Source organism: Pongo pygmaeus, chromosome X, assembly GCF_028885625.2.
Source record: "Pongo pygmaeus isolate AG05252 chromosome X, NHGRI_mPonPyg2-v2.0_pri, whole genome shotgun sequence".
NCBI classification, from domain to species: Eukaryota; Metazoa; Chordata; class Mammalia; order Primates; family Hominidae; genus Pongo; species Pongo pygmaeus.
In genome coordinates, this window is record NC_072396.2 from 71,331,802 (window position 1) to 71,354,930 (window position 23,129).

The following is a 23,129-nucleotide window of genomic DNA, read 5'->3' on the forward strand; positions in this document are numbered from 1 at the left end:
GGAAAATCCTACTGATTTGCTGCTTATTATCGTTATTTGCAAATATTAATTGCATATCAGTTCAGATAACTTGGTGGTCCTAATACTATCTGCAGAGATTAACAAAAGCTATATTTTGTGAAACTACATACAACAGAAACTCTGTGCAGTAGCATAACAAAATACAACCATATATGGAATGGTTCATGTTTTTGAGAAAAACAAACATTCTCTAGGAAGAGACATGCATCACAAAAAGTATTCATTAATTCCACAAGTATTTCCTATGTGTCAGCCACTGTGCTCAATATCAGATTCCTAGAGATCCAGGCATCTAGTGAAGAAACATGGACAGAGAAATGCCAGAGCATGTACTACCTACCTGGGAATTTTGTAAATGCAGTTTTCCCAGATGACAGCTACATTTGATATAGGGAAGACTAGTCTTTCATTTATGATCACCTTGTCTGGCTACTTGTATCTAGAAGGGTTCCAATGTATGCTCATGGGAAAGATTTTATGAAAGCGGGTTGCTAGTCATAGTATAAGCATGTCAGAATAGGAGGCAAAGGAGATATGTGAAGAATAAGAGAAAAAAAAAAAAGAGAAAGGGAGGTAAGCAGTAGCCCTAAACACTAGCATATGCATTGAATAAATGTTGTGTGAATCAATGAATGAGAGAGAGAGCTGTAAGACAAGGCTAAAGAATAGGAGAAAGGGGATCATGAGGCAAGGCAGAAGATAAACAATAAGACCTGGAAAAAATTGAAAGCCAATGGAGTTCAAGCAGATGAAATAAGGTATACATTACACATCAGGAAAAGGAAAACTGTTACAGTCTCCCAAAGTTAATATATTCTCCTTATATGCTTTACATTAAGATGGTGAAAGATCTTGGTTTAAGAAATAGGCTGCTTTTTTCCAAGGGGAAGACTATGGTTTCTCTTTTCCAGTTGCCTACACTGCTTCATGTCCTTATGCTGCCAGTGAGGATTAACAGAATCCTGAATCTGGGATATTCCAGAGTTTATTTTGGGAGAAAAATGTATGACTGTGTCTATGAACTATAGCTGCTGCTAGACACTAAGTTGCAGGAGGCCAGTGATTTCTTTCCCCATTCTTCACTGTTACATCCCTACCACTTGATACAGTATCTGGCACTTAGGAGGTACTCAATAATATTATGTTGAATGAATGAAAGAATGAACACTGCAGGACATAAGAGATGCTCAGGGCATAGTTCATCTGCCTAACCTGGCTCAAAATGGGGGCTCTGGGGATCCTAGTATTACCAACAGAAATCAAGAGGGTAAATTGGTTGCTCTGGGTCCACAATCCATTTCAGGCAGATCACCTGAAACTGGCTCTGGGATACAGCATGTTTGACAATATTACAGTAAAAAAATAAAATAAAATAATAAAAAATAAAAAAAAAGCTAGTGGCAAAAAGAAGTGCCATAGGAAAAAAAGTGAACAGACTGAGTACAGAACAAGTTTCTCCAGAGAAAAGTGTAAATGATACTCTGGCTGGCAAAGAGCTGAGACATCTTGGAAAACATGGTATCTTAGTCATTTCAGGCTACTATAACATATTACCAGAGACTGAGTGGCTTATAAACAACAGAAATTTATTTGTCACAGTTCTAGAAGCTGAAAGTCTGAGATAAGGATGCCAGCATGGTTGGGTTCTGATGAGGGCCCTTTTCCAGGTTACATCTTCATATGGTGTAAAGAGAGTAAGCTAGCCCTCTGGCATCTTCTTATAAGGGTATTTATCCCTTTCATGAAGGTCCCATCCTTATGATCTTATTCAACCCAAATTACTCCACAAAGACCCCACCTCCAATACCAATACCAATACTGGGGAGTCACTTTCAACATATAAATGGGGGAGGAAGTATAAACATTCACTCCCTAACAGATGTCATATGCCAATGAAAGGAATTTATTTCTGCTCCCTTTGAGGAAGTAAGTGAGAACGTCACAATGAGTCATAGGTCAATAAGATAACCACTGCCTAAAGGTCTTACCACAGATTCCAAAAAGGAAGAATCAAGAATGACCTCGGGGTCCACTTAACAGCATCAGAGGGAGTGTCCTAAAACTCTGAATGGAATAGTGTATGTAGTAGGCAGATTTCTGGTTCCCAAAGGTGTCCACATCCTAATACCAGGAACCTGGGAATATGTTAAGCCACATGCCAAAGGAGAATTAAGGTTACAGATAGGTTTAAGGTCACTAATCAGATGACCTTGCAATAGGAAGATTATTCTGATGATCTGGGTGGAATGAATGTAATCACAAAGGTCCTTTAAAGCGGAAGAGGAAGGCAGAAGAGAAAGAACCAGAGTGATGGCAGCATGAGAAGGACTCTGCCTGGTGGTGTTAAAGTGGACCATGGGACAAGGAAAGTTCTAGAAGCTGAAAAGGTAAGGGAACAGACTGTCTTCTCCAAAAAAAAAAAGTAGCCTTGCTGACACCTTGATTTTAGCTCCAGAAGAATGATTTTAGGCTACTGACCTCCAGAACTATAAGAGAATAAATTCGTATTGGTTTTTGTTTGTTTGTTTGTTTGTTTGTTTGAGGTGGGGTCTCGCTCTGTCGCCCAGGCTGGAGTGCAGTGGCACAATCTCAGCTCACTGCAAGCTCCGCCTCCCGGGTTCACGCCATTCTCCTGCCTCAGCCTCCCGAGTAGCTGGGACTACAGGCGCCCGCCACCACACCCGGCTAATTTTTTGTATTTTTAGTAGAGATGAGGTTTCACCATGTTAGCCAGGATGGTCTCAATCTCCTGACCTCGTGATCCGCCCACCTTGGTCTCACAAAGTGCGGGGATTACAGGTGTGAGCCACCGTGCCCAGCCAAATATGTATTGTTTTAAGCCATTAAATTTGCGATAATTTATTACAGCAGCACTAGGAAACTAATACAAACAATCCCCTGGATCCTCATTCATGGTGACATAGCTGAAAGACTCTCCCCAAGTCAGAAACCCTGCAGCAGGAAGCAGGTGGGATAACAACATTGCTAGATTCATATGTCAACAACTGAAATTATTTTTGCTAAGTTAAAATACCTTTAAGAGAAAAATTCCTATCCGATTGTTTACATACTTACAAGAATGCTAGGAAATGGCATTATGTCAGGTGAGAACTAAAGATGAATTTGCTATCAATTATTCAGATATTGAGAAAATAATAGAAAAGGAACAAATATTCATATCACAAACTTTATTTCTAAAAGTTTTTGAACTCAGTTTCATAGTCAAATGCAAATAGGAAATAATTTGGAAAGGGTAACAGTAAATATCCACTGATAAATTACTTCAAACTCTACTGGTACTATTTCAAAGCAAGCATGATTTGAGAATAATCAATGTATTTAAAGTAGTAAGTATAGTAATGATTAATGTATTGAACCTATATAAAATTTATTTATGACACACATGTATACATATACATACATATACAAGGATCTGGCTTTATGAATAAAGTATCTTGATATGTATGGAAAGCTAAAGATCACAACACACGACAGTATCAGAAAAACGGTTAACATATACAGTTTTAAAGATTAACACATAGAGTTCAAGTTCTGCAACTCCTGAAGTGGAGTGTGGTATATTTTTGTTTTATTTGCTAGGGGACTCTGAACTTCTCATTCAAACAAAGAGGTCACATAACTTGAAAGTATTTCTGATTAATGTATTTATTATCTATTTGTCCAAATATATGGGAATTTAATGCTAAAGTTAAGTCTCTAGATGCTGAATAATTCACATTAATTATGAAAATGGAAAAATGACTGTATGCATATTCCTACTCTATTATCTGTCTATATATATTAGGTATTCCACTTAGTTTCTGAGAAGTCCACGTATCTTATTCTAATGCCATAATGATGAAATGAGAAATTTAAATATCTAAACAGGAAATGAAAATAACATAAATAACATCTTACACGTGACTTGTTACTTCACTCGCTACAGCAGGTCCTCTTCTGTTTAGATCCATAGGCCTCTGGCACGGTAAGGGGATTGTGGGAACAACACTTCCCTGTTTATGGCTGCCAACCAGGCTCAACTCTATCAAGAGCCCCTGCTGATACAACCAGTCTCATTGCTGTCCATGCCTCATCTCACCCATCTGCTCCATTGTGAAATACTTAAGAGTCTCTGGAGCACAACATGATTATTAAGACTATAATGACAATGGGGGGCATTTTCATTAATAAGATAGTTATAACTTGATAAAGGAAAGAGAAACAGAACTCTTTTTTTATGATTTAAACTTTGTTTTTAATTATTATATATACTTTTTTTATACTTTAAGTTCTAGGGTACATGTGCACAACGTGCAGGTTTGTTACATATGTATACATGTGCCGTCTTGGTATGCTGCACCCATTAACTCATCATTTACATTAGGTATATCTCCTAATGCTATCCCTCTCCCCTCCCCCAACCCTACAACAGGCCCCAGTATGTGATGTTCCCCTTCCGAAACAGAACTCTTACATGAGGTTCCAAGTTGTCCCTGAGATAATCAGATTGGCTTCTCTGTGCCAAGGTGGCTTACAATGGATCTAGCACCAGTGAAGATTCTAATCCTCACATAAAACCTATTAACATAAAGCATCATACAAAAATCTGGTGTAGGCAAGGAATGTGATCAACCAACCAACAGCGTGATTGAAAATAACTATTGATTATGAATGTGTTGCCTTTGACTTTATACTCTGTGTTATACTTTATTTCCCAAAAAGACAAACTTTAGTGTAGGGGAAGAAGAAAAGGCTTTAGTAAACGATAGAAGAAAGCCTACAGTTACAAGTTACAGGAGATGTCATAGGGAAAGAAGGCTGAGGGTTGTTTAGGTTAAAAAAAAAATAACAAGAAGTATCCTTTTGACTAGCATAGAGCATGAGACATAAGAAAAAAAAAAGGAGGGAGAGATGTTACATAACCAAAAGGCAATGGATGTTCACCCTCCAGGATAAATCATGATGGGTCCACATGCAGCCAAGGCAACAAGCCCCTAGTGGTATGAGACTAGATCAGGAAAGGGTGAAAAGAAGCAGGACAGCTTTGAGGATCCCAGTGAGACACGCCAGAGGACACCACATGAAAGAAACTTAGAAGGAAGGTCTCCCCACTTAACTAGACATTGAAAGGTAACTGAGAGACAGTTTCCCAGTAGAATGTAAGCCCCACAAAGGTGGAAAACACAGGGAATATGTTCACTTTTCAATCCACTGCCCTAAACACAATGCCTGATGCTCGGGTAGGCACACAAATATTTGCTCAATGAATAAATGAATGAGGATCATCACCACATCTGGAGTTGCATACATTTGGGGCAGGGATCGGGGTTGCCACTTTCATATACAAATAAGGAAGTTAACAGTTTTATATTGTATCTATCAATATTTATATCTAGAATTCCTGGTCTATATTTTAGATATTCCTATGAGAGTTAATATTTGGAGGATGGTTTTGAATAAAAGAAATACACCAACTCTACCACTTTCCTTAATACTTGAATCAAATTGTACTGCCATGTGTGATTTGAAGGAGCCACTTCAGTCCTATTAAAGCCCATAAGAGAATCAGTGGGATGCCTGGCATGGCATTTTTTAGCTTATTATACAACAGATATAAGAATGTAGTGATACTGGAAACAGAATTTTCAATAGTTCAATAGTTATCCGAATAAATATCTGAGTTCAATAATTTTTCAGAGATTCAACATGCTGGACCATGCTGTCAGCTGATTTACATATGAAAAAGTGTCCTTAGCTAATGAGATGGGTTGCAAATTGACCAGGAATAAGCAATCCAAATTTTTAAAAGTCAAGAATGTAAGGTGATTAATGAAAACAGATGCTGAGGTACTAATGATGTAATCTGGAATTCAAAAACCACACCTGCTATGACTGAGTGCTGTAACATCCTCAAATGTGAGTAGGGTTGGTTGTCAGACCTGCAGGCTTGTGAGAGATTAGCATCACAGTAAGGACCAAAAAATATGTAGTTTATCCAAACTGCAGTTTTCCACACTCAATTTGTTCTCTGACACTGTGAAAACTCAGCTTACAAGATGCTTCACTGCCACCCATGAAAGGAAGAAGGGTAGGTTTGCAGGGAGAGAAATGCAGGTAGATACCTTTGAACCATCTACATAAAGAGAGCTTGTGCAGAGACTCCAATATTGATTCCCTCAGGCTTTAGGGCTTCTTGCCTCAGTGATGTCCATTTTCCCAAGCATGCTATATAAAGATGATCATTCTGATATGTGCCATGACCTTAATATTACTGAGAAGCACAGGTGCAGTGGGCAAGTGAATATTTGCATTTAGAACTCATCAGATGATGTCTGGAACAGATATTTTGTGAGTTGTCAGCATAGAGGTGCTAGTAAAAAGCATAAAGAGAGAATACCACTGCCAGCCATGGTGGACTAACTGGTATCAGACTTGCCTTCCTGCTGTAACAACTAGAAAACTGGACAGTATATAGGAAACTCCTGCATGTAGTTATTGAGCAACAGACAACACAGGACTATGACTCTGAGAAGAGGGATACAAACAAGATAACTGCTACCTTCTCCACAGCTTGCTTCTTAAAAGCACTTTTTAGATTGCAGCAGATGGAGTGGGAACTCAAGCTGAGCATGGAAGTCTTGCTCAGCTGAAGAGATAAGGATCAAAGTTTAGGAAGGTTGAAGCAGCTATAATTAGCAAGGCACAGTACCAGAGAAGAGTGAGCTATGTAGAAAAAGAGCTCAACAACCTTACCTGGGGGTGGATACTTTATATCTGGCCCAACAAAGCTTAAAAAGAAGACTCAAATAAATCAAATTGATCCACAAATAACTGCCCACAAAACAAAATTCAGTCCTCTTTAAAAGAAATCAACAAAATCAAGACATTCAGTAAGTCACAATATCCAGCAACCAATAAAGATTACAAGAAATGTTAAGAAACAAAAATGTGAGCCATAACCAGAACAAAAAAAATCAATCAATAGAAAAACATATTAAAAAAAAGAAGTAAACCAAGAACAAAGATAGAACTGTAGGAAACACTCAGTCAAGGTGTAAAAAACAGAAAGATAAAGGTTCAGCAAGTTATTGAAAAGGAATCCTATAAGATGTTAGAAGAGGTCAGGCATTGTGGCTCATGCCTGTAATCCCAGCACTTTAGGAGGCAAAGGCAAGAGGATGATTGAAGGCCAGAAGTTCAAGACCGGCCTAGGGAATATAGCGAGACCCCATCGCTACAAAAAAATTAAAAATCAGCCTGGTGTAGTGGCACACGCCTATAGTCCCAGCTACTCAGGAGGCTCAGGTTGAGGATGCAGTGAGCCATGATCATGCCACTGCACTCCAGCCTAGGTGACAGAGCTAGACCCTGTCTCAAAAAAAAAAAAAAAAAGTGAGAAGAATCAGAAGAGCGCTGATGTGTTATGGAAGTCACGAAGTCATGTAAGGAGAAAGTTTCAAAAAAGAGAAAGTGGTCAACAAGGAGATCAAGTAAGACAGAAACTCAAAAGTATTCACTGGATTTGGTAAGAAGATATCGACTAAGCCTGGCAACGCAGTTCCAGTTGAGATGTAGGGAAAGAAGTTGTATTGCTGAGGGTTTCTGGAGTGAATGGGAAGGAGAGATGACAGCCATTTTCAAGGTACGATTGACTCTGCCCAGGGTGGGCAAGTATGTGTATGTTTTACTTTAGAAAATATTTTTTTCAACTATTCTACCACATTTTAGCAGTGTCTCCTTTCTCTTCCAGTCACATTTCTTTGTAACACATAAAGTACTCCCAATAAGAATTATCAAAGTAAAACTGTTACCAAAAAAGGCATTCAGCAGCTTCTGAACCTGAATATTGCTTCCCACAGTGCGGTACAACCCTTCTGTCTTGATCCCTAGTGGAGGAAAAAATCAGGTTAATTTCACCTGTATAGCTAGAGTTGTCATCTCCCCCTGGTACACTAGAGTCAATTCAGATAGGAAGGGGTCACACTACATACTCCAAGTTCTCCAGGCTTCCCTGTAACAGGGAAATAGTCCTAAAGCATCTCTCCAAATTATCCATCCTTTCATTTGGAGTATACCAAGCCCTCATTAATCTGAAGAGAAGAAAACAAACTCTATAGTAAATAGAAGCATATGCTTAGTTTGGGCAGCAGCAGAAAGCTGAGAATGGTGCTGCCATCTTAGAAAGAAGTTCATTTAATTGAAAAAGGAGGAAGGATCAACCCTCAAGTTGCTTCTAAGCAGTGATGTAAATCAGGAGAGGGCTGGAGTAAGGCAGCTGTGAAACAAAAGGCCATTTCCTGCACCAAGAAAGACTAAAAAAAACATTTCAAAGAACAAAGAGACTTGATTCACATACTACACTTGCCCACAGTCTAAATATCCTCAGAAGGAAACCAGGGAGTATTGGCAACCAGGAAGAATGCTGATTCCACATCTCCCTGAGTTTGGCTCTGCCCCCATCAATTTTTATACCAGTATGTACTGTGGCAGAAATTGAACTCTTGATCATTTAGGATAGAACCATCATGACACTGCTTAAGGAGTGCCAGGTACTATTTGAGAATACTTTATAAACTTATAAGCTCTTTAAAAGCAGGAATCCACAAATTATCCAAATATGCTTGCATACCACTAGTTTAGAATTTTCTGAAATTTTCTAGCTTGCATCTACTACACAAGCTTTATAAACAGTCTTCATTCCTAAAACGCTACTTCAGAGAAATTGCCCGGGATAAAATCAGAGTGACGAGATTCAGACAATGAGATTCAGACAATGCCAAGACTATGGTTCAGATCTTACCTTTGGTCTCAATAATATTGATGCACTTCCTGACAAACTTGAAGCCCACTTCATTTAGCTCCACTGTTTCAAGCAAAGGAAAAGAGTTAGCGCCTGCTGCAACAGGTGTCACCTATTAAACATTTAATGACCATGCAAAGGGACTGCATTGAGAGAGCTAAGGGTTTTTGGTTGCTCATTTCCAGTCACCCTTAAATGAAAAGATTCATTTTTTCAGGGGAGGTTTAACATTTTAACTCTTATAACACAAAATACTTATATTTAGCCCTTTGCATTGTCTGCTTTCACCATGACAATGCTAGCCTAAAAATGTGAAATGTTAGCCTAAAAATACAATTCCTATCATGCTTCCAGAACAGGAAGGATATATTTCTCTACCCACGATGTAAGCTAACACAAAGTGTCTACCTTAGTTCAATTACCAGACACATTTAAAAAATATATGGCTGAATTTTATTTCACACAAAGGCAATCATATTCTGACTTGTGTTAGTAGTACACATCATTAATGATGGTATTTACTACGAATAGGACAGCTGGCAGTTTATAATGCTAGTAGACCAAAAACTTGAGTGACTCACTTTCTTGCTGTTTTGTTATAGGGCTGTGGTAGATCTACAAAAGAAGATAAACAGAAAGATCCATGGCTATTGTCAATCAATATAGGAAAACAGAGAACATAATATTAAATATCTTTCCCCAGATAGGCATTAAAAATGATTAGAAACTCCAGGATGTTAAAAAAATAGTCAAGTGGGCTAAACATAACTGTTTTGCCAAGATTGCTAGAAAATACTTGAACAGGCCAGGCGTGGTGGCTCATGCCTGTAACCCCAGCAATTTGGGAGGCCAAGGTGGGCAGATCACTTGAGGTCAGGAGTTTAAGACCAGCCTGATAAACATCGTGAAACCCTGTCTCTACAAAAATCCAAAAATTAGCCAGGCATGGTGGCGTGCACCTGTAATCCCAGCTGTTTGGGAGACTGAGTCAGGAGAATCTCTTGAACCCAGGAGGTGGAGGCTGCAGTGAGCTGAGCTCACACCACTGCACTCCAACCTGGGCAATGGAGTGAGACTCTGTCAAAAAAAAAAAAAAAAAGAAAGAAAGAAAATACTTGAACAATCCCTGAAAATTACACTGAATTTCACATAGTTCACCATAGCTACAGTTGTAGCCAATCCATCTTAGATATTTACTTATGTAACACCTGGGGCATTTTTATGATAAAGCAAGAGACCAGGAAAGTGTTTTCCTCATGGCTATGTACCTGTCTAATGGGTATTATAAAATTTAAATGTTCCTAACACCAATCTCCCACCCTCAAAGACTGGTTGATGAATACTTCTCCGTGGAAAGGCAAATGTCCATCTGAAAGAGATCCATGAATACACCAAGATTTGTCTGTGTTGTCTTGGAGTATGCGCTGTGATAGCTACGTGAGAGACCAGAAAGAAGATTGTTGACTCTTGAAGTCTAGTTCTGGCTCTACCTCTACCTCTTAAGAAATTTTGGGCATGCCCTTTCCATTCTCCAGATCTCAAAATTTATATCAGTAAAGTGATCAGGGTTGGAGCAGACATTCCTTCAAGCCCTGATCTTCTTTGACAGTTTAGGCAAAGGCATGGATGAGATTTGTAAGACTAGTGAACTGGAGTGTTTAGTAAAGGAGCAACAACATTAGCAATGTGAGGCTGCAGGAAATGAGCCCTCTATATGCCATCTGTTAAGAGTCTGTTTGAACAGCCTCTCCTTAAAATAAGTTCTGCATATGTGTGTATGCCCACAGATATTTCAGTGGGAGATATTTCTGTGCCAGCCAGACCTTGCTGCTACTTTTCTAAACAAGGGATTTGTGGGAAAATCTGCCATGATCAAGTTGGTATGGATCTACATTCAGTGGGCCCATGTGCTCACATCATTCTCCACAGAAAGCCATCTGCATCCTTTGATTCTTGAAAACCTAAAGGGAGAGCAAACTTGGGAGAGGGAATTGAAAGATAAATGCCTTGCTGAGCTTCCCAGCATCTGCCTACAGAAACGTCACAAGCATGAAAGAGTTCAGCAGCAGGTTTCTGGGAGGTGACAAAAGGAAGACAGTGCTAGAATATTTTCTGAATGGCAGTGCTCAGAATACCAAGTCTCTCCTGCTACCTTCCAGTTTACTGTAAGTGCAATCTGGGATCTAGTTACTCCTCTAAATTCTCCAGGATACTGAGGACGCATAGAAAGAAAAACCTAGAATGCATTTTCCCTCCTAGCCAGTTTTTCACTTGAATTAAGCAAAGAAATAAGACTGTATCTGAACACTGCTGGATCTTAGGAGTTTTGTATCCCATCATTAAGATCGGCTAGCACATTGTGGTTTACAAGATGACTTCCATCTGGTTTTTCTAAGCAACCCTGTGAGATAGGTAGAAAGAAATTATTAAAGCCCTTTTACTGAGAAGAAAACTGAATCTCAGAGAGATGAAATGATTTGCCCAGGGTCACATAGCCATTTAATGGCAGAACTAGTACCTATATCCAAGCTTTTGGAACTCCAATACCAGGAAGCTGATATTATTTAATATACCACTAAGAAACCAGAATGTTTTTCAATTATTTCCAACTGTTCCTATTGGTCGCTTGATGCTAATCAGTAACCCTTTCAAGGGATTGCTTGTCCTCCTGCGTAACGGTGTTCTAAATGGAACGGTACATCTTGTGATACAGGATGGCAATGCCATTTCCGCTACCAGCTGTACCCTCAAAGAGAATAAACTGAGTTGGTGGTATAAGGGTGAGGCAGAAAAATCATTCTGAATAAATGTTTAATAAGTGCCTATTTATAACTATGGCAAGTATTTTTCATATTAACACATATTAATTAATTAACACATATTGATTTTATAACCTGAAAATGGCTTAATTCTTTCTGAAGAAAAGCTTATGGGCATAGCTACATAGTCTAACACTAGAGCAGGGAGCTGAGAGATCTGCATTCTAAGCCCAGTTTTGATGTTTTCTCTGAGGGTGGTCTCAGAAAAGTCCCTCAACCTTTCTGGAACTCCAGTTGCCTTACCTGCTAAGAGATGTGGAAACAATTCCTTACAGCTCTAAAACTGAGACTGAACAATCCATTACCATTTAATTGTCTGAGACCCAGTGATACCACTAGAGGGCACTCATACACTGGCATATGCTGGGGAGGTTTCCCCAGCGTCAGGTAACTCACAGGTTCTTTCCCATCCATGGCTTCCATCCATAGCCTTCTGTTAGCTTCTGAAAGGGCCTGCAGAGTGATGGTTCCTGGCCTGAGGGGGAAAAAATGATAAGTATAAAGTAGAAAATTCATCTGAGAGAATGGAGTCTTGTGATCTAGGGTCCCTCTCTGCCCTGGAGGTTGTCACACTGAACAAGCATAGGCCTACAGAATACTAATTTTTCAAAATCTCTTTTATTCAAGAAAACAATAGGCAATTTAGAGAACAGTAACTTTGGGAACCATGGAGGCGGGGTTGGTATCTTGGTGGCCTTGTGCCAAGATCCTGCAAGAAATAGGAAGGTAACTGTCAAGACGCCTCCATAATGCACACCTAAATTGGCCCCATTGTGCTTGAACCAAACAAAGGCTCTTACTGCCTTACTCTGTTGGAAGCCAGCCACTTCGTCTGAGCTCTAGGAATGAGCATGTACATCACAGGCACATTCATCTCTCAGTAAAATGGCTTTGCTTCTTCTAGCACCTGCAATGTCCAAGAAACTTTTTGAGTTGGAATAAATTCAACAACATGAGTACTGGCTAAGACACAGGGAGGAGGCGTTTTGGCTAATAAGCAATTTTATGACTAATAAAAACAACTAATATTTACTGAATGCTTACTAGGTGACAAATTTTGTTCCAAGTAAACTATGTATATTAACCTAATTAATATATACAATAAGGCAGTTATAGTAATCATCTCTATTTCACAGAAGGGGAAACTGAGGCACAGAGTAATTATCCAAGGTCATATAGCAGGGAACTACTAGAGACAGGACTTAAATCCAGAAAGTCTGGTCCAGCAGCCATATTCTTCACTACTACAATATAAGGCCTCTTCTGCCTGGCACACGGCTTCAAACCCTGTTTTATTCTATTTATTTGCAGGCTACCTGCTGTGGTCTGAATATTCCCCAAAATTCATAGGTTGAAACTTAACTACCAATGTGATGATATTAAGAAATCGGACCTTTAGGAGGTGAGTTAGTCATAAGGGTAGAACCTCATGAATGGGATTAGGGCCCTTTTACAAAAACTTGAAAGAGTAGGTTCATTCCCTTCCATCTCGTCTGACATATGAGGACACGGTGTTGGTGCTCTCTGGAGGGCACTGCAACAAGATGCCATCTTGGAAACAGAGACCAGGCCCTCACCAGACACTGAAACTGCTTGGACTTCCAGCTTCTAGAAATGTGACAAATGAATTTCTGTTGTTTATATATTACTGGGTCTCAGGTATTTTGTCATAACATCACAAATGGACTAAGACACTACTAACTACCCAGAGATATCCCAAGTTGTTATGCTCTTTATGGTCCTTTTAGATCTTTGTGACTCAACTGGAATTTTGAGATTAACCGTACTTTATGCAAGGTATAAAGTCTCCTTGCATTCTCTTGGCTTGCTGAGCCATTAGGAAAACATTGTTCCTTCCACAAATTCTGTGATAAGATGAGACCTCTCCTAGAGTCATAGAATGATAAAAGCATGCCAAGAGAGTTCAGCCACCCTGGATAAGTAACTAGGCCTTTCTAGACCTCAGTTTCTCTATCTGAAAGGGTGCTGGAACACAGGAGCTGGGAGGTCCTTTCCATTACTGATATCATAGGAATCCTGTTCTACCTGCTGGAATCATGGGGTTCCTGTCCTACCTTCTCTTACTTCATTAAAGCACCTCTTAATGACAGTTTTGTGGTTACTGGCAACAATATATACTTCCACAGCCATCTTGAATGGGGTCATCCATTGTTAACACAAAAATGATACAGATTCACAAACCAAAATTCAAATAACATCACCTCCCTCATGTGACTGTGGTGACGACTAAAGGAAATTATACACTTAAATGGCTGATAACAGTGCCTGTCACAAAGGAGGTACTTGGCAAATGTTAGCAATTGTTTTTATTATTATTATAATTATTGTTGTTGCTGTTATTAAAACATTTCAAGCTCTGCCTTGCTATGAGCCTGTCATTTTAAATACTGCTAAGAGCCTAAATTTAGAACCAGGTACAGTGACTCACACCTGTAATATGAGCACTTTGGGAGGCTGACACAAGAGAATCACTGCAAGCCAGGAGCTGAAGATCAGCCTGGGCAACATAGCAAGGCCCCATAGCTACAAAAAATAAAAAATTAGCCAGATATGGTGGTGCACACCTGTCAGTCCCAGCTACTCAGGAGGCTCAGGCAAGAGGATCGCTTGAACCTGTGCCACTGCAAACCAACCTGGGCAACAGAGTAAGACCCTCTCTCTAAAAAATTAAAAGTTAAAAAAATAAAAAATCTTATCCTCTCTTCCTGACATAGAAAAAGTGGCTCAAAGAGCCCTTTGCTCTGTGCTCCAGGGAATGTGAGTACAGCTGCCTGATGCCTGCTAGGAAGCCTGACTCTGTTCCTTATATCAGATTGACTAGCCAGAAAAGCAGATGTCATGTCACTCAAAAGACTCCACATGCGGAGAGGGGCCTCAGCACCTGTTCATCATTATATTTAACGCTCTATTTTGCAGCTTGTTTCTTCTGCTTATAATAGACAATATAAAAAAACTAAAAACAGCATGGAGTCAGGCATAGTGGCTCACGCCTATAATCCCAGCACTTTGGGAGGCCGAGGCAGGTGGATGTCCTGAGGCCAGGAGTTCAAGTCAAGCCTGGCCAACATGGTGAAACCCCATTTCTATTAAAAATACAAAAATTAGCTGGACATGGTGGCACACGCCTGTAGTCCCAGCTACTCAGGAGGCTGAGGCAGGAGACTTGTTTGAGCCCAGGAGGTGGAGGTTGTGCACCACTGCACTCCAGCCTGGGCAAGAGAGAGAGACACCATCTCAAAACAAACAAAAAGAAACCAGCATGGGCTTTGGAGACCTACAGACCAGGGTTTGAGCTCAGCCTCACCATTTACTATGTGACTTTAGTTGGGCAAGTCAGTTAAATGTATGTGGGTCTCAGTTTCCTCACTGGTAAAATGGGGGGTAGATTAAATGAGGGAATGTTTTGTAAAGTGCACAGTATATAATAACTAAAAGTGTAGATGCATCAAAACTTTAATCCCTGGGTTCTAGTGTCAAAAATTCTTCAGCATTCTAGGATAAGAAAAAAACACACTTAAAAATAAACATCAAATTTAGTACTTATGAGCCATGCATAGCACCAGGTACAAGAAACATAAATTGATCCTAGCCCCTAACCACGGGGACAAACTGTTTGCAACTGCTTGAGTTGGGGATATTATTTGCATAAAAGGGAAGCCACAGCCAACAGTAATTTTCCGCTTCCTACTGGAACTGAGGCTATCAGGAAAATGAGTGACAGTCTCATGGTTACTGGCAACAATATATACTTCCAGAGCCACCTCACTTGGGATCATCCATTTTTAACAAAGAAATGACATAGATTCACAAATCGAAATTGTGAGGGTCAAACAATAATCTCTCCATTTTGAAATAAGGAAACAAGCTAAGTCCTTTATTCCCCAATTTTTTAAAAAATGCCCTCATCATTTAGTCTGATTGTTATGATCCCAGTCACTGCTAGTTTTGTTCACACGATATTGTAATGCACCCTTCAAGTTCCTTTCTAGCAATCTGATCATTTTGCAAAATTCTATTCTATTACTAAGTATCTAACATCTAGAAATAAAAGGTTGAGATAAAATCTAGAAACAGATTTATTCGGTTTATTTTGGTACAACCACCCAACTATAAAGCATGTCTTTCTCCACAATAATGCCAAATGCATTCCCTTGAAATTTTAATGGTTAAAATTCTCCTCTGATAAAACTGCTCAGGTTCAAGTAAAAGAAGAGGGCACTGGGGAGAAACAAACACAACGAAGTCCAAAATGTGCAAGCCTTAGCTGTAAGATCTGAAATGTGATAATCACACTATTTCCAGTTCATATGAGTATCTGTAAAGTAGGGAAGGTCTGCATCATTTTTGCACCAAATGGGGGGAAATGACTTTCTAATAACACCACCACCCTCTACCCCATCTTCCCTCCCTCAAAAATGTGTGCCAATTCATTTGTTCTTTTATGTGATATTAGGAGATTTAACAAAGAATGAGCTTTGTTATCCTTTCCTTCTTGCAAGATCACCAAATGTTGACCTTTTGCACATCTGATAGCAAATTAAATCCCAGGAGAGACTTTTTCTTCCCAGAGCAAGTGAGGCAAAGCTGATAGAAGCTTGCACAGAGAAAAGCAGCACTGGGCCAGCTCTAGCAGGGATCCCTGGGAAGGGCAGCCAGAAGAGCTGGCTTGAGTAGACTCACAACAAAGTCCCGAATAGACTTACTCATTGTCATCAACGTGGGATGACGGAGGAAAATAAAAGACCTACCCAGGCTAAGCATCTGGTACGTGGGGACATTGCCAATTCACAGCGGCACAGCTTACCTTTCATTAGTCTCTATGTCAAAACAGAACCTCTTGTCGATAGACTCCGTCTTCCTTCTCACACAGTACTTCAGTGTTAAGTCCAAGGGCCCCTGATATGAAACAAGAATTAACAGGCAATTTTTTAAAAAAAGACACAGAAGCTGTTTCTGCTTCCTACAGTGTCTTCAGTGTCACTTGGAAGGCGTCTGGTCAAGGCAGCAGGAGCAATGTGTAGACTCACTGAGAATCTTGTCCCTTCAAACAGTATTTGCAGCAAGATGGCAGATGGTTTCTCCCCGCTCCAAGAATTAACGGCTGAGACCAGGAGAAATTGTTCAGAGTCATCCAGCACTCTTTCCCAAGAAGGAAGACTTAATAGGAAGCTCAATACACATCATGTAAGGGGAGTGTAAGAGAAATGGGCTGCCTGAATGGCATTAAGTGTACAGAATAAAATTTTCATGAGGCCTCTAGGGAGGGAAATTGTGACGGGGTAAGTGGCTGTCTAAAACCTCCCTTAGAAAGTCAGAGGGTAGCTGAGCAAAGAAGCTTCCATTAAAGTGGCAGATGAAGGAGGGAGAAAAACATTTCTGTCTCCCAACTCCAGACTCTTTAGGATGACAGAAATCACAAATGTAGTCACTCCAAAGGTAGTGCAAAAGTAGAGGAAATAGTAAATGTGTGTATTAGTCATGGTGGCATTTGATATTTCATATGTGCAGCAAGGACAGTGTGGCCCACTTTAGTCCTGTAGGTAATTAAGGGAATTAAAACCCACTGTGTCCACAGACTAAAATTCTACAGTCTCACCTTGTTCAGATTTCCTCTCTTATCTCAACAGAGATCATGTGATACAGGTAAGAGAAGTAACATTTATCACTTACTATGTGCCATATATTACGCTACGTATTCTTTTTTTTTGAGACGGAGTCTTGCTCCATCACTCAGACTAGAATACAGTAGTGCGATATCAGCTCACTGCAACCTCCGCCTCCAGGGTTCAAGCGATTCTCCTGCCTCAGCCTCCTGAGTAGCTGGGATTACAGGTGCGCACCATGCCCGGCTAATTTTTGTATTTTTAGTAGAGACGGGATTTCACCATGTTGGTCAGGGTGGTCTCGAACTCCTGACTTTGTGATCCACCCACCTCAGCCTCCCAAAGTGCTGGGATTACAGGCGTAAGCCACCGTGTCCAGCCTATGCTAGGTATTTTTAAGCCACTTTTCTTGTTAACAACCATTATAGAGAAATGACACTTAAAGAGGTAAAGCAGCATACCCAAAGTCATCCGAATTGATATAGTGGAAATAGCAACACACAAGAAAGTTTAAGACCTAGGGTCTTGTCTCAGTTATACCATTTACCAGCTATGTGACCCTGGCCAAAACACAGCAGGTCATGCCTGTAATCCCAGCACTTTGGGAGGCCAAGGCAGGTGGATCACCTGAGGTCAGGAGTTGGAGACCAGCCTGGTCAACATGGCAAAACCCCTCTCTAGTAAAAATACAAAAATTAGGCACAGTGGTGGGCACCTGTAATCCCAGCTACTCGGGAGGCTGAGGCAGGAGAATCGCTTGAAACTGGGAGGCAGAGGCTGCAGTGAGCCAAGATCGTGTCACTGCACTCCAGCCTGGGTGACAAAGTGAGATTCTGTCTCAAAAATAAATAAATAAATAAATCATATTCCATCTCTAAGTCTTAACTTCACAATCTATTAAATGGGAATAACACAACCCACTGTGGTATCTCAAGTTAGGAAACACTGCCCAGGTGCCTACATACTATGACATACAAACTGGCCCACGTGGCTCATTACCCAATACTTCTTGCTCATCAGCACACTCAAACACTTGCAGGCCAATCTTTCCTTGCTCCTGCACTATAACAACTCAACTCTAAATTAATCCTTCAGTATGCCTTTCTACCCCCAAATGTGGGATGTCACACATTAGTCTTTCAAAATGAGAATTATGAGCAAAGTCACAGACTCACTCTTTCTCTTTAAATTCTCAATGTCCTCAGCTTCAATGACATTGCAGCTCAGGGACCTAGGCCCTGCCCATCATTCCAATCTCATCTCCAGCGACTGCTCACCTGTTTAATGCCCCTACAATGCAAAAGTACTCTTATTTCACACACATATCATGCTATTTCATGATTGCATGACTTTGCCTATATTAATCCCTCCACCCAAAATGACCTTGTCTATCTTCTTTGCCTGACTAAACTCTTACTTATACTACAAACTGCAGTTCAGCTTTCACTTCCTCAAAAATCCTTCTTCAAACCAACACATTGCCCACTATGTGCTTTGCACGTAATATTAAAATGTCCTATTTTTATGTTTAATTTCACCACTTGACTAGGAAGTCTTCGAAGACATGAACAGTATTCATCTTTATACCTCCAGTACCTTGCAAATACTTAGTGCTCAATAAATGTTTATGAACTACTTTATCATCCTTACCACTTTTCTGATGAGGAAACTAAGACTGAGCAACATTAGGCAATTTACTCAAGGTCAAAAAGCTACCAGACCACAGAGCTAAAATTTAAACACAGGTCTGAAGATTCAGATTGCAGTACTCCTTCTTCTGACCACAAATTCCTAACAGGGAAGGGATGAAGATCTAATAAATTATCATTTGAGAAGATGATCAGAAAATTGACCATGAAAACACAGATGAGAGCTGACAGGCTAAAGTAGTGGGACCAACACTATAGTAAGTGCCACAGTCAGAAAGATGGCCAATTCCTGCATCTTCAACTTGGTCTCACTTCCTACAGAAATTGGGGGCACTGACTTCACATAGCTCCTAGGAGGGTAAATGAGGAGCATGAATATGACAGAAGGGTCTAGCTCAGTGTCTGGCACACAGCAGGTATTCAAGAAATAGTGGTTTTTGTAGTGTTATTATTATGGTATCATTTATTTGTAAAATTTATAATTGTAAAATACAAACTAGTATTAAGAACTGAAACAGAGAACTGACAGGAAGAAATCACTTCCAACTCCAATTTGGGGAAATCCAAGTAACTCCCACCACCTCCCTCTGCCTTGTGAGTAACTAAGTTCTTCTTTCCATTCCATAAGGAATACCACACTAAAAATGCTCAGGCCACCACCATTGCAGTTTTGCAAGCAGCTACTCAATGAAAAGAGAAGAGGGAAAGAAAAGCTAAAAGGAGGGCTTGCTGGCTTCTGTCAGGAGGATATGAAAGTGGTATCTGCTGACTCTGTCTTGGGGTTTGCAATAAGCACTTCTGAGCAGCCTCAGAGAAAGTGCCTAAATGAAATTACTGCCTACAAAAGGAGCTTTCCTCTCCAGTATTTGAAAAGTAATGTGTGTAGAAAAATAAAAGAAAGAGACTGCAGGCCAGTGTTGCTTATAAGCACTTCCTAGTCAGATTCATCAGCTAAGTTCTGACTGACTTGGAACAAATCAGTGCTAAAACACAGGATGAATTTATTGGAACCACACTGAAAGGTGCCTTGGCAATTGGCAGACTGGAAACTGAGGAGGGTTTTGAATGAGTAACTGGCCCATGATAAAAGCACAGTAACTGGAGCCGTGGCTCACACCTGTAATCCCAGCAATTTGGGAGGCCAAGGCAGGAGGATCACCTGAGGTCAGGAATTCGAGATCAGCCTAGCCAACATGGTGAAACTCCATCTCTACTAAAAATACAAAAATTAGCTGGGTGTGGTGGTGCACACCTGTAATACCAGCTGCTCAAGAGGCGGAGGCAGGAGAATTGCTTGAACCCGGGAGGCGGAGGTTGCTGTGAGCCGAGATTGTGCCATTGCACTCCAGTCTGGGCGACAAGAGTGAAGCTCCATCACAAATAATAATAATAATAATAATAATAATAAAGCATAGCCGAGGATTCCAGAAACTCTGTTTGATACAACATCTTCTACAAGTCCATCCCATCACCAAAGCACATTAAAGCAGGGAGGTAAATCTTGTGGTTAAAAGACCACCCTCACTCCAAAACAATTGCCTGAAAGCACATTTCCATCCTCTCTAATTCAACATGAGCAAGCCACACAAGAGAGATCTTCCATGAAAAGGATCAGCAAGGGAGAGAAACTGTCCCAATTTTTCCCCAAATTCCTCCCTACCTAAATTGGGTCTTCATGTACTACTTTCAATGCTAACAAATAACCCTTGAAGCACTTCCAACAAACAATTTGTAAAGAGTGCAAATGCTTAAAAATCATGCACTAAGACCCTGTCTGAGAGCCAGTTAAAGGGGAAAGACGCACATTGAACTACTTTTAGAATATAAACAATCTTGTCTAAAGATCAGCTTTTATCTTAAGGAACTCCCATGTGTGTATCTGTGTGTGTGTGTGTGTGTGTGTGTGTGTGTGTTTGTAAAAGATCAGGTTCTTCCAGGTGAGTAAACTATTTTTTTCAGTGTGTTAAATTTATCTTGTCATTTTCAGGAGTGAGAGAAGGTTTGGAGGGCAGAAAAAGAGAGATTAACTGCTTAAAGATATTTGAGTAGTACATAGAATGTGAGTATCGGTTATTCCAACTGTGGGCCATAAACACATTCCTGTAAAAAAAGGAATTTTGGAATTCAATTCATATTTTTAAAACTTGCTATTTTAAAGAATACAAGAGTAGAGCATTCTTAAAAGTTAATTCATCCATATTTTTACATAGTTGACTGTACAATGTGACTGGCACTTGTAAAAATAACTGGTTTGAAAGACTACCGGCACTTTCAAAAGGCTTGCTCTAATCAACAGAGAAATTTTTCACTCAACTCAGTGCTATCTGACTCAAACTTAGGCCAAGGTGTACATATAAAGTCATGGCTTCACGTAACAGTGATGAACTTGATGATTTGATACTAGGTCAACATATATTCTTTTCTGAGAAACAGTCATAGATCCATTTCCAAAAATATGGTGCAAACAACAACTGACCTGCTTAGCACCTGGCTTCTGCTCCATAGGCGTCATGGTGAGTGTTTTGGTCTCTTTCTCATACTGGCAATAGTATTTCACCCAGGATATTCCTAAAGCCCCTACAAGGACAAGTAAAAGTGAGCAGACAGAATAACTATTTTAGCTGTATAGGAAGTCATCCCCTAAGATGGAAGCTATTTACACATTGCTCATCAGAGTCAAACTTCAGATCCAGCCCTGCCCTTGCCCTGACCGCCCTCCTTCCATAGCCACCTACCTACTGCACACAGGGAGATTCTAACCTTCACCAACTGCTTCCCACAGCTGCTTCTGGCTTGCTCAAAACCTACTCTCCCTGCCGTGTTCCCTATAAATTGTATCACCATATATCCCAGAAGCTGGAGACTATTGTCATTTACTTCGCTGTCTCTATAAGTGCTCCATGTGATTGGTCATTGGGTTATGCCCCTTCTAACCTGTACATGACTCTACATATCTTTTAACTCTTTCCTCCTCTCCATTCCTTTTTAACACCGAATTAGTTAAGAACCCTATCAGTGTTGTTTTTGTTTGTTTTAATTTTTTTTTTTTTGACAGAGTCTCGCTCTGTCACCCAGGCTGGAGTGCAGTGGCGCAATCTCAGCTCACTGCAAGCTCCACCTCCCGGGTTCACACCATTCTCCTGCCTCAGCCTCCCAAGTAGCTGGGACTACAGGCGCCTGCCACCACGCCCAACTAACTTTTTGTATTTTTTTTAGTAGAGACGGGGTCTCACCATGTTAGCCAGGATGGTCTTGATCTCCTGACCTCATGATCTGCATGCCTCGGCCTCCCAAAGTGCTGGGATTACAGGCATGAGCCACAGCGCTGGGCCCAGTGTCTTATTTTGTATTTATTTTTTATGAGACATATTTTTAAAAAACAAAAATTTACTATCTCACCAATTAATTATTTCATTGGCCTTCTCTCTGATTTCCCTATGGTCCCCATCTCTGATCACTCCACTCCAATTCATTCTCCACTCTTTTCCTAGATTATTTTTAAAATATATCTCTATTTTTATCATTCCCCTCATTAAAAACCATCCATGGCTTTCGCACTATCTCCACACTCCTTAGCCTGCCTACAATGCCCTTGATAACATGATTGAAACTTACCTTTCCAGCTTTTTCTTTTGGCACCTCACCTCTATGTTCCTGTCTCAATGAATTACTTTTAGTTCCCACATAAAGAGTTAGCCATATAATTTCTAGTCCAAATCCAAGACTTATTTAAGACTGAATGAGGCAGTATTATTAATAATTACATCAGGACAACAGGGGTAAAGCAGGACTATTCTTGGCAAACAAGGGCCCTACAAATCAACTATGTCTATCCACAACCCTGCCTTTACTCATGCAGTGGTATACACCTGGAATTCCCTTCCTCCTTTTCCTTCTTTCTTTCTCTTTCTTTCTTTCCTTTCTTTCTTTCCTTCCTTTCTTTCCTTTTTCTTTTCTTTTCTTTCCCTTTCTTTCTTTCTTTCTCTCTCTCTCTCTTTCTTTCTTTCTTTCTTTTATTCATTTTTGAGACAGAGTCTCACTCTGTCACCCAGGCTGGAGTGCAATGGCACCATCTCAGCTGACTAAAACCTCCACCTCCCAGGTTCAAGCCATTCCCCTGCCTCAGCCTCCCAAGTAGCTAGGATTACAGGCAAGCATCACCACACCCAGCTAATTTTTGTATTTTTAGTAGAGACGGGGTTTCACCATGTTGGCC

General features: G+C 40.3%; 1 protein-coding gene across 4 annotated transcripts in view; it reads right to left on the reverse strand.

Annotated features, from left to right (window-relative positions):
* The window catches only part of OPHN1 (oligophrenin 1), a 388,712-nt gene that overhangs the window by 148,513 nt on the left and 217,070 nt on the right, over window positions 1–23,129 (reverse strand). For all 4 annotated transcript variants that reach the window (XM_054471934.2, XM_063660731.1, XM_063660732.1 and 1 more), the window contains 6 exons: window positions 21,390–21,490; window positions 16,466–16,557; window positions 12,037–12,115; window positions 9,403–9,436; window positions 8,822–8,884; window positions 7,833–7,907 (listed from right to left, as the gene is read on the reverse strand). In XM_054471934.2, coding sequence (XP_054327909.1) covers window positions 7,833–7,907; window positions 8,822–8,884; window positions 9,403–9,436; window positions 12,037–12,115; window positions 16,466–16,557; window positions 21,390–21,490 — 444 coding nt within the window. The remainder of the gene's footprint in view (window positions 1–7,832; window positions 7,908–8,821; window positions 8,885–9,402; window positions 9,437–12,036; window positions 12,116–16,465; window positions 16,558–21,389; window positions 21,491–23,129) is intronic.